The sequence below is a fragment of the Phascolarctos cinereus genome, unplaced genomic scaffold (assembly GCF_003287225.1).
Source record: "Phascolarctos cinereus isolate Bilbo 61053 unplaced genomic scaffold, phaCin_HiC Scaffold_4;HRSCAF=312, whole genome shotgun sequence".
Lineage (NCBI taxonomy): Eukaryota > Metazoa > Chordata > Mammalia > Diprotodontia > Phascolarctidae > Phascolarctos > Phascolarctos cinereus.
In genome coordinates this window covers 284,810,231-284,827,994 of record NW_027555847.1, presented here as the reverse complement: position 1 = coordinate 284,827,994, position 17,764 = coordinate 284,810,231, and the positions used below count along the sequence as shown (strand labels likewise).

Sequence of the window (17,764 nt, the reverse complement as noted above, 5' to 3'; positions counted from 1 at the left end):
CTTGTTTGGTAAATGTAAAAATTATTAAATGAATTGAAACAACAGAATATTCTAACACGGATACAGTAAACTTTAGTTTCTTTTTGATGGAACTATAAAGTTTCTACCTGTATTAGTGAGAACTACTATATAGAAAAGAGTGAATACATAAGTAATTACTTAATTACAATATCTTCTTCACTGAAGCCTCAATCCCTATTCTTCTCCAATGAAATCACTTCAGTTATAAATTTTGTGCCTTTTGGATGTTAATTCAACCTGTGTTGAAGGAATGTTATTCACTAAAAAGAAACATTATGTTTAACTATTAAAACTGATAGACATGGTACAAAGAAAGATATCTAGACTTTAGTTAAGGAGTTAAAAATTATTCTCATTTTACAAATGAAGACAAAACACTTTCCCAACATTTTAAAAATAATATTTAATTTTTCCCCAATTACATGTAAAAACAATTTATAACATTCATTTTAAAGTTTTGAGTTCCAAATTCTATCCCTTCCTCCCTTCCCTATCCCCCTCCCGAGATGCTAAACAATTTTCTATACGTTATACATGTGCAATCATATAAAACATTTCCATATTAGTCATTATGTAGAAGAAAACTTGAACAAAAAAAAGTGAAAAATAGTATGCTTCAGTCTGTAGTCAGATGCCATCAGTTCTTTCTCTGGAGACAGATAGCATTTTTCATCATGAGTCCTTTGGGATTGTCTTGGATCATTGTATTGCTGAGAATAGCTAAGTCATTCACAGTGTTCATCATATAATATTGCTGTTACTGTGTACAATGTTCTCCTGGTTCTGTTCACTTCAATCTGTATCAATTCATGTAAGTCTTTCCAGGTTTTTCTGAAATAATCCTGCTTGTCATTTCTTATAGCACAATAAGATTCCATTACAATCATATACCACAACTTATTAAGCCATTCCCCAATTGATGGGTATCTCCTCAATTTCCAGTTCTTAGACACTACAAAATGAGTGGCTACAAGTATTTTTTTGTAAAAATAGGCTCCCCGCCACCTTTATTTATCTCTTTGGCATACAGACCTAGTAAATGTATTGCTGGATCAAAGAGTAAGCCTAGTTTTATAGCCCTTTGGAATAGTTCCAAATTGCTCTCCAGAATGGTTGCATCAGTTTACAACTCCACCAACAGTGTATTAGTGCCTCAGTTTTCCCACATCCCTTCCAACATTTATCATTTTCCTTTTCTGTTGTATTAACAGATATGATGGGCATGAGGTGGTACCTCAGATTTGTTTTAAGAGGATTCTTTCACTTGACTATACATAGCTTTGATTTTTTTTTTGTCTGAAAACTGCTATACATACCCTTTGACTATCAATTGGGGAATGACTTGTAGTCTTATAAATTTGACTCAGTTCTCTATATTTTTGAGAAATAAGGCCTTTATTAGAGATACTTGATGTAAACATTTCCCCTCAGTTCTGTGCTTTCCTTCTAATTTTGGTTGCACTGATTTTGTGCAAAAACTTTTTTTTACATAATCAAACTTATCCATTTTATATTTCATAATGCTCTCTATATCTTGTTTGGCCCTAAATTGTTTCCTTATACATATACCTGACAGTTAAATTATTCCATGTTCTCCTAATTTGCTTATGATATCACCCATTGTCTAAATCATGTACCCATTTTGACCTTATTTTGGTATACAACAAGGATCTTGGTCTATACCTAGTTTCTGCCATATTGTTTTCCTGTTTCCCTAGCAGTTCTTGTCAAATAAATGAATTTTTGTCCCCAAAGCTTTGGTCTTTGGGTTTATCAGACACTAGATTACCATGGTCATTAATTACTGTGTATTGTGTACCTAATCTATTCCACTGATCCACCACTATTTCTTAGCCAACACCATATTGTTTTGATGATTAACACTTCATAATACAGTTTGAGATCTGATACATCTAAACCACCTTATTATTACATAATAATAATAATTATTCACATAATTTTTTGGTAGTTTCATTGGTATGGCAATGAATAAGTAGATTAATTCAGGTAGATTTATCATTTTTTATATTGGCCCAGGCTACTCATGAGCAATTAATATTTTTCCTATTGTTTAGACCTGATTTTACTTGTGTGAAAAGTGTTTTGTAATTGTGTTCATATGGTTCCTAGGTTTGTCTTGGCAGGTAGACTCTCAAGTATTTTATATTTTCTACAGCTATTTTAAATGGGATTTCTCTTTCTATATCTTGCTGCTGGACTTTGTTGGTAATATGTAGAAATGCTGATGATTTATGTGGGTTTATTTTATATCCTGCAACTTTGCTGAAGTTGCTAACTATTTCAACCAGTTTTTTTTTAGTTGATTCTCTAGATACAACATCAAATAACATCTAAGTATAACAGTATATCATCTGCAGGGATAGTTTTTGTTTCCTCATTTTCCTATTTTAATTCTTTTGATTTCTTTTTCTTCTCTTATTGCTATAGCTCACATTTCCAATACAATATTGAATAATAGTGGTGAAAATGGGCATCCTTGTTCTCACCTGAACTTACTGGGAAGGCTTCCAGCTGATTCCCATTACAGATAATGCTTGCTGATGGTTTTAGATAAATATTACTTCTCATTTAAAGGAAAGCTTCATTTATTCCTATGCTCTCTAGTTTATTTTTTAAATAGGAATGGGTGTTGTATTTTGTTAAAGGCTTTTTCTGCATCCGTTAATGTTAAATCATACGATTTTTGTTGATTTTCTTATTGATATGATAAATTATGCGGATAGTTTTCCAACATTATTAATGCTCACAATTTCTATTTTGGAAAAGTATGATACCAGCATAACACTGCATATTGAAAATGCTATTTGCCCCAGAATTGCATCAATTTTCAAGGGCTAAGCAACTAAAAAATTTCAAAATGTCACCTATATTAAATAATTGTGCCCTGTACAAAACATTTTACAAAAGTCAGTCACATGTACTATCAACAGCACTGAACCCATAATTTCCTTAAGGTAAGTTTCTAAGACATAAACTGCTTACAAATAGCAGAAAACTGCATATCTCAATAGAGGAAATGTATATATGTGTGTGAACACATATGTGTGTCACACACACATATGTGTATACTATATGCATATGTATTTATATATGTGTGTATATATGTGTGTGTGTGTGTGTGTCTGTGTATATATATTACATATATTAAAAATAAATATCTTTTATGGGTGTGTATTTTTATTTAATCACCAATATGAAAATCTAATAACTCTCCAAGGGAAGATATTTTCTCATAAAAATAATTCCCTTTTGATTGATAACAGTCAATAACCCACTTCCTAGAGATTTCCAAAGTCCCATTTAACTAACATTAGCCCGGCTAAGATTGGAATACTTCTAGAGAAAAAAAGCTAATTTCAAAATATTTGCTATTTCATTTCCTAGCACGAAGAATTATTGTACTTACTCGCTAATCAATTGATATTGTACTATATTAATCACACTCTTACATCTAAATCAATCACAATCTTACATATTTTAAATAAGCTTTTGAAAGAGTTAACTCTGTCACCAAGGTCTCACAGTTCAATACATTATCACCACAATATTCCTGTGTTTAAGTAAAGTACTCACTTTCTCTAAACAACATCTCTTTGGCTTGTTTTCTTCAGTATTACAGTCCATGGTCTACACTAGTGTTTATGCCATCTTTGGTTAATCCTGACAGACATATTTAAAGCAGGCTGCCAAGATAAACTAGCATGCAATTCTAAAGCCAAATTTAACTCTTAAATAATGCAAACACTGTTTTTCAACCCACCAATGATCCAGTATCTCCATGAAGATTTTTACATGGGGGCACAGCATTAGCCTAGGTTGAAGCAGTAATTAGATAGTTGGAGAGGTAAATCATTTATCATTCTGTTGTTGTTTTTTAAAGGCAATTGGGGTTAAGTAACTTGCCCACAGTCACACAGCTAGTAAGTGTCAAGTGTTTGGTCTGAGGCTGGATTTGAACTCAGGTCCTCTTGACTTTAGAACTGGTGCTCTATCCACTGCACCACCTAGCTGCCCCCATTTATCATTCTGGATCCCAGAAATATGAATTAATGAGAGCAGAACAGACCCTGGTATATCTGGAAATGAGATCAATCTATTCAGGCAACAGCGGACTTTTAAGTTATGCTTAATCAATGAAAATCTCATCCTTAAAAGGTTAGAAGTCATTAATTCTTGAATCATAGTATGAAGGGAAGAGAAGCATGGAGGAAAATAAGCAGAAGAATCTGACAATACAATGCTAACACATATTTTTCCTTTGCTTTTAGACTGCAATTCACCACTAACAGGTATTCTGCAGATACTCTTAATTAAATAGCAGATATAGGTTTGTTTGTTTGTTTTTTTACAAGAAGGGAGAAAATTGCATATTAGGAGTCTGGACACATTAATTACTTAATACTTCCATGGCTTGAAACACTGGGCTATGTTTGACCCAAGATGTTTTCAAAAATTAAATATCCTTTCAGTCCACCATCATAAATAGGAGTAGCTATGCTACATTTTTAAATGTCTGTTATATTTTATATATATGCAAGCATATGAGCACACATGTACATATGCATATATATAAATAAACATACATTCATGAGCATCATGTTACTGCCTTGGAACTCATCTATATTCTCTACATTTCACATTTAAACCATCATCTCCTTCTCACAGTTTCTTTTTAAGCCAAGATATAAGTACAATAGTAAATCACCTAGAATGAGCCCCTCCCTGACCCCATCTGTAGAATTGGAACACTTCCCTATCTGAGGTCATTCAAGTCATCATGACTTTTCACAGCTGTGCAGATAACCACCAGGCATGCATTTGTTTTAGCTATTGTTTAAGTTAAGCTATAATTGCATTGTTACTATTCACAATTAGAATGCTCCATAAGAAGCTGTGTGCTTTATTTCCAAAAATAAAACACAGAGTGCATGTCTTTGATTTGCTTGCTTTGTAGGCAATTCTCAAGTAAAATTTTGTCACACATTACCAATATTCTGAACTGGCATGGACTATTACTGTAAAATTTATTGCTACAGTCACACATTTAAAACAGATATTTTGTTACAGTTTTTGCCATAGCCCAAGCCCTCAAAAAACCCTCAAGTATTTCTGAGGAGGTCACAAGTCAGTGTACCTTAGGTACTTAACAGAAGAATGATGGCTGGCTATTGACATGGAACTACTTTTGAATTCTAATAAATAAAATTATTTGTATCACTGTGAGTTATGGGAAACCCTTATGCTTCCTCATTTCAATACTTAACTGGCACGTTAATTAACAGTGAAGGAGACCTTCCGAAAAACAATTTTAAAAATTATTGTTTCATCTAATTCATCTAAGTCTAAATCAATCTCAAAGCAAATGATTATAGAATTTTTAAAACATGAATTTAACAGTAAGATCAGAAAAATTATTTTGAATATACATAAGACTCTACAACAAATTATTTTGCACACAAAGTAGTACATAAAAGAAAACCAAAGTTTTTAGAAAGATCCTAACAACAATGAGGTTTGTGCTTCTAATAATTCCTAAGAAGCCAATAAGTATATATTCCCACTGAGACACTAGTCAGCTCTTAAGAAGATGAAATCAAGTCTTCTGTGTTTTTAAGCAGTACAGTAGTTCCAAGTCTGCTACAACCATATTGAAATGCCTTCTATAGGCACTAAATAAAAGAATGCATCATACTCCAGAACAACAAAGTTCTAACCTAGCCTGAGATTTTTACCACATAACAAAGGAAAGATGATGATGATGATGAGTTCATGGTATTTTGGTTCACATCCAATTAGGCCTTCAAGGCTTTTCTGAGGTCACCAAAAAAGTTTACCAGAGTGCTAGCCATGGCTGTATCTACTGCAGACTGAGGAAGCATCCCTCGAAGATCTGTCTGAATATAGCCTGTCAAAAGACTTCTATCAAGACTGTCTTTAAGTGGGACACAAAACCAACCACAAGGATGATTATATCCACGGACAAAATCTGGTCTCATTTCTTCATAGTGGACACTTACACCTACAAAACAATTTAAAATAACATTATTAAGAACAATAATTTGCCTCTATTTACCATAAAGGATATGAGGATTTCCTAAGTTTTGTTCCCATTTTTCATACTGGGAAAATTAATTGCTAATAGTTTTAGTGGTTTACATCAATCAATGAATATTTATTAAGCACCTACTATATTCCAAGCATTGTGCTAAGTACTAGGTTACGAAGAGGCAAAAGACAGTCTCTGTTCTCATTGGAGCTTACAATCTAATGGTGGAGACAGCATTAAAACAAATATATATATCTATATGTGCGTGTGTGTGTATGTATGTATGCATGTATGTATGTATGTATGTATGTATATGTGTGTGTGTGTACATACATATGTCAAGCTATGTACAAAATAAATAGGAAATAACTAACAAAGGGAAGGCACTAGAATTAAGAAGGGTTGGAGAAGGCTTTAATAAAAGATGGCATTTTAGTTGGGACTTAAAGGTCAGTAGTCAGAGCATAAGTGATAAAATGCAAAAGAAATTGCCTGTTAACTCCTGGGCAGATATGACCTTTGAGCCAATCCTTGACTGCCCATGGAAGCCAGATGCAGATCAAGTTACTTCTGGTTACTCCTAAAAGCCAAAACCTCTGTTGGCTAAGATACTTAAGATGATGCTTATCTGCAAACACCAACTTTTGTAAATATAGTAGCTATTTATCTGCAGAAGAAACTCTCTAGGGAGCAGAGAATTTCACTTGGGACGGTTTCCTAAGATTAAAAGGAAAACTAACTGCTTAGAACCACAAAAAAGAATGAGACAGCTACAGATACTATCACAAATTTTCTTATTATGACCCAAAACCCAGTAGTTTTCGAACAGTGAAGTAAAGGGAACCCTTCTTTCTTTAAGAGAGTTACATAATCCAAATCTGCCCAAAAAAGCCACCTTATGACAGTGACTGCAGTTCAACGGCCACTCACATTATCTTATTTGCTAAAGTTTAATACCAATTATGTCAGTAATTGAAACAGATAAAAATATAGAGAGCACAGAAAAGAATATTCATTTAATAAAGAACTAAATTTTAATCCAAAGCAACATAAAAGCAATATAGGTCTAAGAATTTTACCACATGACAAAAGCCCTTCTTCATACTGTGTTGTATAGGAGAAATCAACAAACTCTCTTGGTGCAATGAGGTTCCATAGCTGCCCAGCAGTCGTGTAACGCATCACACAGCAATTCTACAAGATAAAGGAAAGAGAAACTAAAATGACTGGCTGTCATAGGAAGAACATGCACAGATTAAAGTTCACAAATCAATCTTTCAGAAAAATAATACACAGGCAACATTTCCCATGCATAGCTAACAAATTTCTTCTCACTAAGATTGTTAAATTTATTGGCATACAGCTGGGCAAAATAGCTCCTAATTATTGTTTTGATTTCCTCTTCACTGGTGGTGAATTTACCCTTTTCATTTTTTGATGCTGGTAATTTGGCTCTCTCCTTTCTTTTTTTAATCAAATTAACTAAAGGTTTATCTATTTTATTGTTTTCTTCTTCATAAAGCCTGCTCTTAGTTTTATTTATTAGTCCAATAGTTTTCTTAATTTCAATTTTATTAATCTGTCCTTTGGTTTTCAAAATTTCTAATTTGGTATTTAACTGGGGACTTTAAATTTGTTCTTTTTCTAGCTTTTTTAGTTGTATGCCCAATTCACTGATCTCTTCTTTCTCTATTTTATTCATGTAAGCATTTAAAGATATAAAACTTCCCCTAAGAACTCCTTTCGCTGCATCCCATAAGTTTTGATATGTTGTCTCATTATTGTCATTCTCTTGGATGAAGTTATTGATTGTCTCTATGATTTGTTGTTGTCTGACCCACTCATTCTTTAAGATTAGATTGTTTAGTTTTCCAATTAATTTTAATCTATTTTTCTATGGTCCTTTGTTACATGTAATTTTTATTGTATCATGATATGAAAAGGATGCATTTAATGTTTCTACCTTTCTGCATTGGATTGTGAGGTTTTTATGCCCTAATATGTGGTCAATTTTTGTGTAGGTGCCATGTACTGCCATGAAAATGATATATTCCTTTCTATCCCCATTCAATTTTCTCCAGAGGTCAACCATATCTAATTGTTCTAAAATTCTATTCCTCTCCTTAACTTCTTTCTTCTTTATTTTGTGGTTAGATTTACCTAGTTCTGAGAGGGGGAGACTGAAGTCCCCCACTAATATAATGTTGTTGTCTATTTCTTCCTGTAACTCCCTTAACTTCTCCTCTAAGAATATGGATGCTATACCACTTGGTACATGTATATGAGTAATGATATTACTTCATTATCTACAGTACCTTTTAGCAGGATGTAGTTTCCTTCCTTATCCCTTTTAATTAGATCTATTTTTGCTTTTACTTTGTCTGAGATCAGAATTCCTACCCCTGCTTTTTTTACTTCAGCTGAAGCATAATATATTCTGCTCCAGCCTTTTACCTTTACTCTGTGTGTATCCCTCTGCCTCAAATACATTTCTTGTAAACAGCATATTGTAGGATTATGGTTCTTTAACAAAGTTCTTCTCAAAGTGATCCTAACTGATCTGTTCTGTGGTTCTGTTCTCATTATAGCAGCCAATTTGTCTTGTCACTAGCTACACAGTTTCCACAGAAATGAGCTAGAAGCTGATGCTGGAGGCTATTTAGGCTAAAGCCACCTGCTTAAATACTCTGCACTAAAATAGCAAGCATAATAAGGAGTTACAACCTTTGCAAAACTTGATCATCCAGTTCTCTATTGCTTGAGGTGCTTTTTGCTTTTGATTTCAAGGACTAATTGTCAATGGATCATCTACATACATGCATGGACCCTAGATGAAGGCTATATTTTTAGAATGTTCATGTTACAAATGAAGGATAATCTTAAATCTAGAGCTTAAAAGAGCCTTGAAGGCCATTCTCTTCTTCTACCGTTTTTGTTTTGTTTTGGTTTTTTTGATGAAGAAAACTTGGGCCCAGAGAAGAGAGGTAACTTTCCTAAGGTCACATAGGTAGAATTCAGGTCCTATGATTCCTAAGTTCCACTCTCTTCCCACCATAACAGTATTTACAACAAAACAGGTAATGGTGTCCTCAGTCATAAGGGTTGCTACTAGGGCAAGCAAACTCAAAATTCTGATTGGATTTATTTTATTCACAAATTCACTTCAGTGACTTTGGTTTCTTCAGGAGAATACACAGGAGTCTACCATGAGACTTTACCAATGTCACTTATGACTCTTGGAGCACCATACATGCAAACACACTCAATGCCTTCTTAGGGAAATCATTTACCTCTTCAAACTGCTCAACAATATCCATTGAAGTCATTAAGGTGTCCCAATCTAGGCGACGAGGTCCTGGACGTATGTAATCTATAACATTGTTTGTAACATCCTCCATAATACCTTGAGCTTTGTAGCTATAGAAACAGATGTTAAATGTTATTAGAGAAACATTTCTGTCATCTTTCATAAAACAGAATTGACTCTGAATGAATAAAAGGAATTTGAAGGAGAGGTATAAGAACAGGGTACAGATCATGAAAATATCACTTAATTTTATTCTACATGCATCCTTTGTTTCCTTATCTTACCAGCATACAGTTGCCTGAACTATATTACCTCAACACAAATACCATGAAATCTTTTTAAGTCACAAAGTGCATAAAAGCTTACATACTGCTACCATTCTGGGGTTATGCTACATATATGTTGTCATTACACATTCATCCAGTAATATCCTACTGGTACTAAACATACTATTTCCCTTTGTATCTCAAACAAACTCTGGGCCAAAGATATCTCTAATAGCCTCTGTTTGGCAGTCTGTATACAGTTGAAAAAGGATGTAAAACATAATCCCTACAAATTAAGTAATTTTAAATCAACAAATTATCGTTAAGACCCTACTGTGTACAAAGTGTTGTATGTTAGTGTGTGTTTATGTGTGTGTGTGTGTGTGTGTGTGTGTGTGTGTGTGTGTGTGTGTGTAGGGGGGTTCAAGGAAATATAAGACAAAATCCTTTCCCTAAGAAAATTAAATCAAGCTCGGGAAACAAGGGATGTCACAAGGGGATACCAACAAAAGTTAAGTAACAGTAAGTACAAAAACACAAGAGATACAAGGGAATACAAGATTAATCATAAAGGGAAGTAGTAGTAGCAATGAATGCTCTTAATGAGGCAGTACAGTGTAGGAATGTATACTGTATTTGGAATCAAAAGACCTGGTTTTGGGGCAGCTAGGTGGCGCAGAGGATGGAGCACCAGCCCTGGAGTCAGGAGGACCTGAGTTCAAATCTGGCCTCAGACACATAACACTTACTAGCTGTGTGACCCTGGGCAAGTCACTTAACCCCATTGCCTAGACCCCCCCCCAATTTAACTTAGTTCATCACGTGTGTGCGTGTGCATGTTTATGTATATATCTTCCTACATACATATGTATAACCATGTGTGTATATATATTTATACACATGTGTCTATATACACACGTACACATACATATCTGAGAGACACTATGCTGTGAATATGACAAAAAAAAGTTTTTGCCCTTAAGAAGCTTACATTCTACTTGGACACAGATATGTAAACATAAAATCCTTTGAGGAGAATGAAAGCATTAATGACTAAGGGGATCAGTCAAGCAAGTTTTAACAGATAAAATGACTTGAATCCTAAACTAATCCTAACTTAAATCCTGAACTAATCCTAAAAAGAAGGTAAGTATTCTTCTAAGAGGCGGGAAAAAAAAGTGTACTCCAGATAATGGGGACAGCTTGTGAAAATGCACTGAGATAGTCTGAGATAAACAATTACGTTCAGGGAAGAACTTAGTTGGGTAGAGTGAAGTGTGTGAAGAAGAAGAAGAGACAATCCTGAAAAGGCAGGCAGAAGCAAGAGTGGGGAGAACCTTGAACAGCTACCAATGAGGAGCAACAGGTTTTTAAGCAGAGGAGTGACATCCTAAGATTCTGTCACAATCTATTATAATTCTGGCTTTTTCATGAACCAGTTATGACTTTAAATAAATTACTTATTCTTTCTCGGGCTAATTATCTGTCAGATGAGGGGATTTAGCTAAATATTTCTAAGGCTGCTTCGAGTAAACTCACCAAAAGTTTAGCTGAGAACCATAAAAATTCAATGTTGAAAGAAACCTCGAGGCCACCCAGTCCACGCTGAATCTGAATCTCCTCTACAATAGATTGGACAATTTGTCATCCATCCTTTGCTTGAGGACCTCCAGTGAGGGAGAACTCATTATCTCCTCAAAGCAGTGCATTTCACTTTTAGATAACTAATCGTTGCTAAGTTTTTCCTTACAGGAACACCACATTTGGAGAGTGATTGAGGGTATGATTGAAAGAATAGAAAGAATTGCCAATGGAAAAAAATTAAAAATGGAAAAGTTTAAGATAGAACCTTGGCAGACATCTATGTTTGAGAAAAAAAAAAGATGATGAGAAGCCAGCAAAGAAGACATAAGGAAAAGTCAGTAATCAATCATCATGTAGTATTAACAAAATCTATGAATTAAAGGTATCTAAAAAAGGGCAAGTTCACCAGTGGTGTCCAATATTGCAAAGATCATGAAGTAGGCCCCTCTCCAGAGGCAATTTCACTTTCTGAAATAAATGGTCCAAATTTGATCCTTTATGGATGAGCATTAGTGAAATAAAAACTTAACGTTATTCTTCATAGGGAAAAGGAGCAGGGAAAGCAATAAGGAAGGAAGTCGAGGAGTCTTACTGCTTCTCTTTCTTCAGATATGTCATTCATTGTTACAGGAGTTTTCTCAGAGAATGAAGATTAATTTTCCCACTTTATCTCATTACAAAAGCATTTTGCTTTCAACAATTCACTCAATTCTAGCTTTCCCTGACCTTGTCATGGACACTGTCTATCTTATACATCTGGTGATTCCGGTCAATCTTGGACATTGTATTCCAGAGTGTCAGGGTGTATTCTAAGTTCTTTGGGACAGCAGGAGGGACCTTATGTGTGAAAATTCTGTGATAGCTACTTCCTTCAGTAGTGTGAACTAACTGAATTTTTAAAAATAACCTTAAACCACCCTGGGCAAGTCACTTAACCCCATTGCCTATCCTAAAAAAAAAAAAGAAAAGAAAAAGAAAAGAGATTAAAAAATAACCTTAAACCAAAAGGCTAACACTTCTTGGCAGTGACCATCTACATATGTGAAGCTTTAAATAGGATTAAGAACCAACTTTAGAAGATAACTTACAGATATCCATTGAATTCATCTGATGGCTTCCGCCAAACTGTTACATCTTTCTGAAAAAATCAAAACAGGACATTGTAATACTGTAAACATCACTTAAGCTACTGAAATCAGTCACTAAATATTTTCTATCTCCTCATAGCCCTATCTGCTTTAAAATATAAACTCCCAATGAGAAATGTAAAAAAAGTTTGCATTATGCTTTATTAAATGAGTTGAATTTGAAATTGTTCCATCCCCAATTAAAGTTCTTCAAATATTACCTAAATTATAGCATCCCAATAAATACCCTACCATTATGAGGTACCAGGAGATGTGAAGTATAATGGCACCATTATTATGCTTAATATTATGATTTATACAAGTTAATACAAAAATCACTTATTCTACACTGACATGTTCATCTGATACAATAATGTCTAAATTTCATTATACATTTTTAATTGTATTATATTTACCCATTTAAACTATATTATTCTTAAACTATATATCATTTCAAATAAGTTTCCTTTTTTAAAAAATAATTTTCTTGATATAGTCTTGTTTTTACATTGCCTTGATTTTTGCTAGTGTATTTTCCTTATCCTTCATCCCATGCTCTATAACAAAGCCTTTTTTTTCCCAAAGAGGAAGAATAAAAAAATCAGCAAAGCCAATCAATACATTTTTTAAAAAAATGGAAATACATGCAATGTTCCACACCTGTGAATCTCCTACCGACAAAGTACTGGGAAGTGTCTTTTCATATCTCTTTTTTTGGGGTCATGGTTGGTCTGTAATTTTGCAACATTTAACTTTCGGGATTTTTTTGTGGTTGTTGGTTCTTTCCATTCAAATTCTTGTAGTTTTTGTGTATATTGTTTTCTTGGCTCTACTTAGTCCACATCAGATAGTGCAAATGTTTCCATGTTTCTCTGTATTCATTAGATAGTTGTTACTATTGTGTAATGTATACACAATCTATTCCACCAATCCACCACTGTTTCTTAGCCAGTACCAAACTGTCTTGGTGATTACCACTTTGTAACATGGTTTGAAATCTGGTAATACTTGGCTACCTTCCCTTACATTTTTTAAAAATTTATTCCTCTGATATTCTTGAAGGCCTTTTGTTCTTCCAAATTAAACTTTTTTTCTAGATCTGTAAAATTATTTTTTGGTAGTTTGGTATGGCACTAAACAAGCAAATTAATTTAGGAAGAATTATCATTTTTATTATATTGGTTCAGACTACCCATGAGCAATTAATTTTTCTCTCATTGTTTAGATCTGTACTTACCTGTGTGAAAAGCGTTTTGTAATTATGTCCGTATGGATGTGTCTTGGCTAGTAGACTGCTAAGTATTTTATAATGTCAACTGTTATTTTAAATGGAATTTCTCTTTCTGTCTTTTCCTGCTGGGTCTTTTTGGTAATATCTAGAAATGCTGATAATTTATGTGGGTTTGTTTTATATCCTGCAACTTTGCTAAAGTTAATTGTTTCAGCTAGTTTTTTAGTTGATTCTCTAGGGTTTCCTAGGTACATTATCATATTATCTGAAAAGAGTGCTTGTTTTGTTTCCTTGTTGTCTATTCTTATTCTTTCAATAATTTTTTTTTGTCTTATAGCTGGCATTTTTAGTACAATATTGTTGCCATAAATATGGTGATAATGAATAGTCTTGCTTCACTCTTGATATTATTGGAAAGGTTTCTAGTTTATTTTCATTGCAGAGAAATGATTGTTCTTGGTTTTAGATAGGTACTACTCATCATTTTAAGAAAAGCAACATTTATTCCCATGTTTTCTAGTGTTTTTAATAGGAATGGGTGTTGTATTTTGCCAAAAAAGCTTTCTCCTGCCATCTATGATATAGTCACATGTTTTTTGTTGCTAATTGTTATTGATATGGTCAATTATGTTTATTTTTTTTCTAATACAGAACTAACCCTGCATTCACGGTATAAAGCAAGCTTGGTCATAGTATATGAGCTTTATGATATATCACTGTAGCCTCCTTACTACTACTTTATTTAAAATTTTTGCATCAATATCATTAAAAATATTAGTCTATGGTTCTCTTTCTCTGTTTTTGCTCTCCATTTTAGGTATCAAAACCACATTTGTGCATTAAAAGGAATTTGGTGGGACTCTTTTACCTATTTTTTCAAAGAGTTTATATAGAATTAGAATTAATTGTTCTTTAAATGTTTGGTAGAATTCATTTGTAAATCCATAAGGTCCTTACGATTTTTTCATAGGGAGCTCATTTATGGCTTGTTCAAATTATTTTTCTAAGATAGGATTATTTAAGTATCTATTTTATCTTCTGTTGATCTGGGCAACTTAGATCTTCATAAATATTCATCCATTTCTTTAGATTATCATTTTTATTGGCATATAATTGAGCAAAATAGCTCCTAATAATTGCTTTATTTTCATTGGTGATACATTCACCCTTTTATTTTTGATACTGGTAATTTGGTTTTCTTTTTTTAAACAAATTAACCAATGGTTTATTATTTACTGGCCATCCACCCCACCCCACCCCACCCCACCACACAAAACCAGCTCTAGTTTTATTTATTCTATTTAAAAAATGTTTTTCAATTTTCTTAATCTCTCTTAAATTTCAGGGTTTCTATTTTGGTGTTTAATTGAGGGTTTTTAATTTGTTCTTTTTCTAGTGTTTTTTTTTAACTGTATGTCCAATTCATTCATCTGCTTTCTCTCTTTTATTGATGTGTTTAGAGATATAAATATTTCACTAAGTATGCTTTGGCTGCATCCTATAAATTTTGGTGTATTGTCTCATTATTGTCATTCTCTTGAATGAAATTATTTATTGTTTCCATGATTTGTTCTTTGAACTACTCATTTTTCTGACTACTTCCTCCTTTAATCCACTCTCCCTCTTATCCCTTCTCCTTCTCTCTAATCCCCTTATGTTCCTCCTTCCCTGTCTTGTAAGACAGATTTCTATACCACACAGTGTATGTGTGTATATAAATGTGTATATTACAAATATTTGTGTGCACATATATATGAATATATATATATATATATATATATATATATATATATATATATCTTCCCTCTTTGAACCCATTCAGATGAGAATAAAGTTCAGTATTACCTTCCCATTTTCTTCTCCATTCTAAAAACTCTTTCTTGCATGCCTCTTTATGTGAGATAATTTTCCCCATTCTTCCTCTCTTCCCCTTCTTCAATGCATCCCTCTTTTTCACCCCTCCATTTTTTTTAGATCATCTCAACATACTCGATTCATAACCATACCCTCTTTCTATGTAGACTCCATCTAACTGCCCTAATAATGATAAAGTTTTTAGGAGCATATGTACCATCTTCATATATAGGAATGTAAACAGTTTAATCTCTGATGATGTTTTATCATATGATTTCTCTGTCAGGTTTACCTTTTAATGCTTCTCTTGAGTCTTGCATTTAAATGTCAAATTTTCTATTTATCTCTGGTTTTTTCTTGTTTTATTTTTTTTAAATGTGGCAGTGGGGTTAAGTGTCTTGCCCAGGGTCACACAACTCGTGAGTGTTATGTGTCTGAGGTCAGATTTGAACTCAGGTCCTCCTGACTCCAAGGCCGGAGCTCTATCTACTGCACCATCTAGCTGCCCCTATCTCTGCTCTTTTCATCAGGAATGCTTAAAAATCTATATCATTAAAGATTCACTTCTTCCCCTGAAGGATGAGGGTAGATTATACTTGGTTGCAATTCTAGTTCCTTTGCCTTTCAGAAAATCTTATTCCAAGCCCTCTGCTCCTTTATTACCATAGCTGCTAAATCTTTTGTGACTTGACTATGACTCTAAAGTATCTTCTATGGCTGCTTTTGATATTTTCTCCTGAGAGAAAGTATGTTGACCAGGGAGCTTGGGAATTTGACTACAATATTCCCGGAAATTTTCATTTTGGGATCCCTTTCATGAGATAACCAGTGAATTTTTTAATTTCTATCTTACCTCTGGTTCTAAGATATTAGGGCAGTTTTCCTTTATAATTTCTTGAAATATGATGTTTAGGCTCATCATATATATCATAATTTTCAGGTGCTCCAACAATTCTTAAATTATCTCTCCTTAATCTATTTTCCAGGTCAATTGTTTTTCTGATGAAGTATTTCACATTTTCTTCTGTTTTTCTTCATTCTTGTGACTTTAATTATTTCTTGATATCTAATAGGGTCATGAACTTCCACTTGCCCAATTCTAATTTTTAAGGAATTATTTTCTTCAGTGAGCTTTTGTGTTTCTTTTTCCATTTTGCTAATTCTGCTTCATAAGGAATTATTTTCATCTGTGAAGTTGGCCAGTTCTACTTTTTAAGGAGTTCTTTTCTTCAATGAGGTTCTGTATTTCTTTTACCAAACTATTAATTCTCTTTTCATAGTTTTCTTTCATTATTCTCATTTCTTTTCTTTTGCAAAATTATTTTTTGCTCTTAAAAAAAATCTTTCTTTTGCTCTTCCAGGAATTCTTGCTCAGCTTACATCAAATCTGCACTTTGCTTTGAAACTTCGCTTGTAGATGTTTTCAGATTGTTGTCTTCCAAGCTTCTGTCTTGAAATTCCTTATCACCATAATAGCTTTTTATGGTCAAGTTCTTTTTTTGTTGTTGTTTGCTCATTTTTCCAGCCTATTTTTTTGACTGTAAACTTTATGTTAGAGTTAAGCCTGGGGTTCAGGCTTTTTCACCATGCTGTTTTTGGGGGAAGAGAGGGAGTAGAAGTCTGTTAAGTTTTCAGTGTTTTCAAGGTGGTGATCTGAAGAGAGGTGTGGTCACTACTCTCCTCATCTGTGCTCCTCTTTACCCAGGTGGGGCCCTATTTCCTTGCAACTGCAAGTGCCAGTACTCCTCTCTATCCTAGAACTGCAACCAGGGCCCCTGCTCTCTCGTGACCCTCTCCACCATGGAATTATGACCCAAAATTGGATAATGGGACACGGAGCTGCCGAACAATGTACCATAGTCACTCAGTGCTAACAGAGGGTTCCCCTATAATCTCTGACCAGTTGTCCAATTCCCTTACTGTCTCTGGTGAGAGCTCTTAAAAACTGCTGCTATTGCTGTTCCTGACACTGCAGCTGTTTCCAATGCCCACCATTAGTGTTGCCAATCAGCTCCACTCTGGGCCACCCCCTACCTCAGTGTCACAGATCTTTCCCTCTGACCTCCTAAATTGTCTTGGACTGGAAAATGGTCTTATCTTGACCTTTTGTTGGCTATGTCACTCCAGAATTTGAATTTAATGCATTATTTTAAAGTTGTTTGGAGCGGAATACTGGGAGATTTGGGCTGGAATACTTCCTCTACTTCACCATCTTGTCTTCATCTCCTATATCTTCCTCAAAATTTAACTTCTTTATCTCAAGATGATAACCATTATGATACAAATATTAAGAATTCAATAAGACTA

General features: G+C 33.8%; 1 protein-coding gene across 1 annotated transcript in view; it reads right to left on the bottom strand.

The window, feature by feature from the left end:
* Positions 1-405: 405 nt before the first annotated feature.
* STARD4 (StAR related lipid transfer domain containing 4) overlaps positions 406-17,764 on the bottom strand; it is a 29,135-nt gene continuing 11,776 nt past the window's right edge. The window contains exons 3-6 of the mRNA XM_021009422.2: positions 12,334-12,383; positions 9,379-9,505; positions 7,168-7,282; positions 406-6,061 (exon numbers count right to left, since the gene is read on the bottom strand). Of these exons, the coding sequence (XP_020865081.1) occupies positions 5,835-6,061; positions 7,168-7,282; positions 9,379-9,505; positions 12,334-12,383 (519 nt within the window). The 3' untranslated portion in view covers positions 406-5,834. The remainder of the gene's footprint in view (positions 6,062-7,167; positions 7,283-9,378; positions 9,506-12,333; positions 12,384-17,764) is intronic.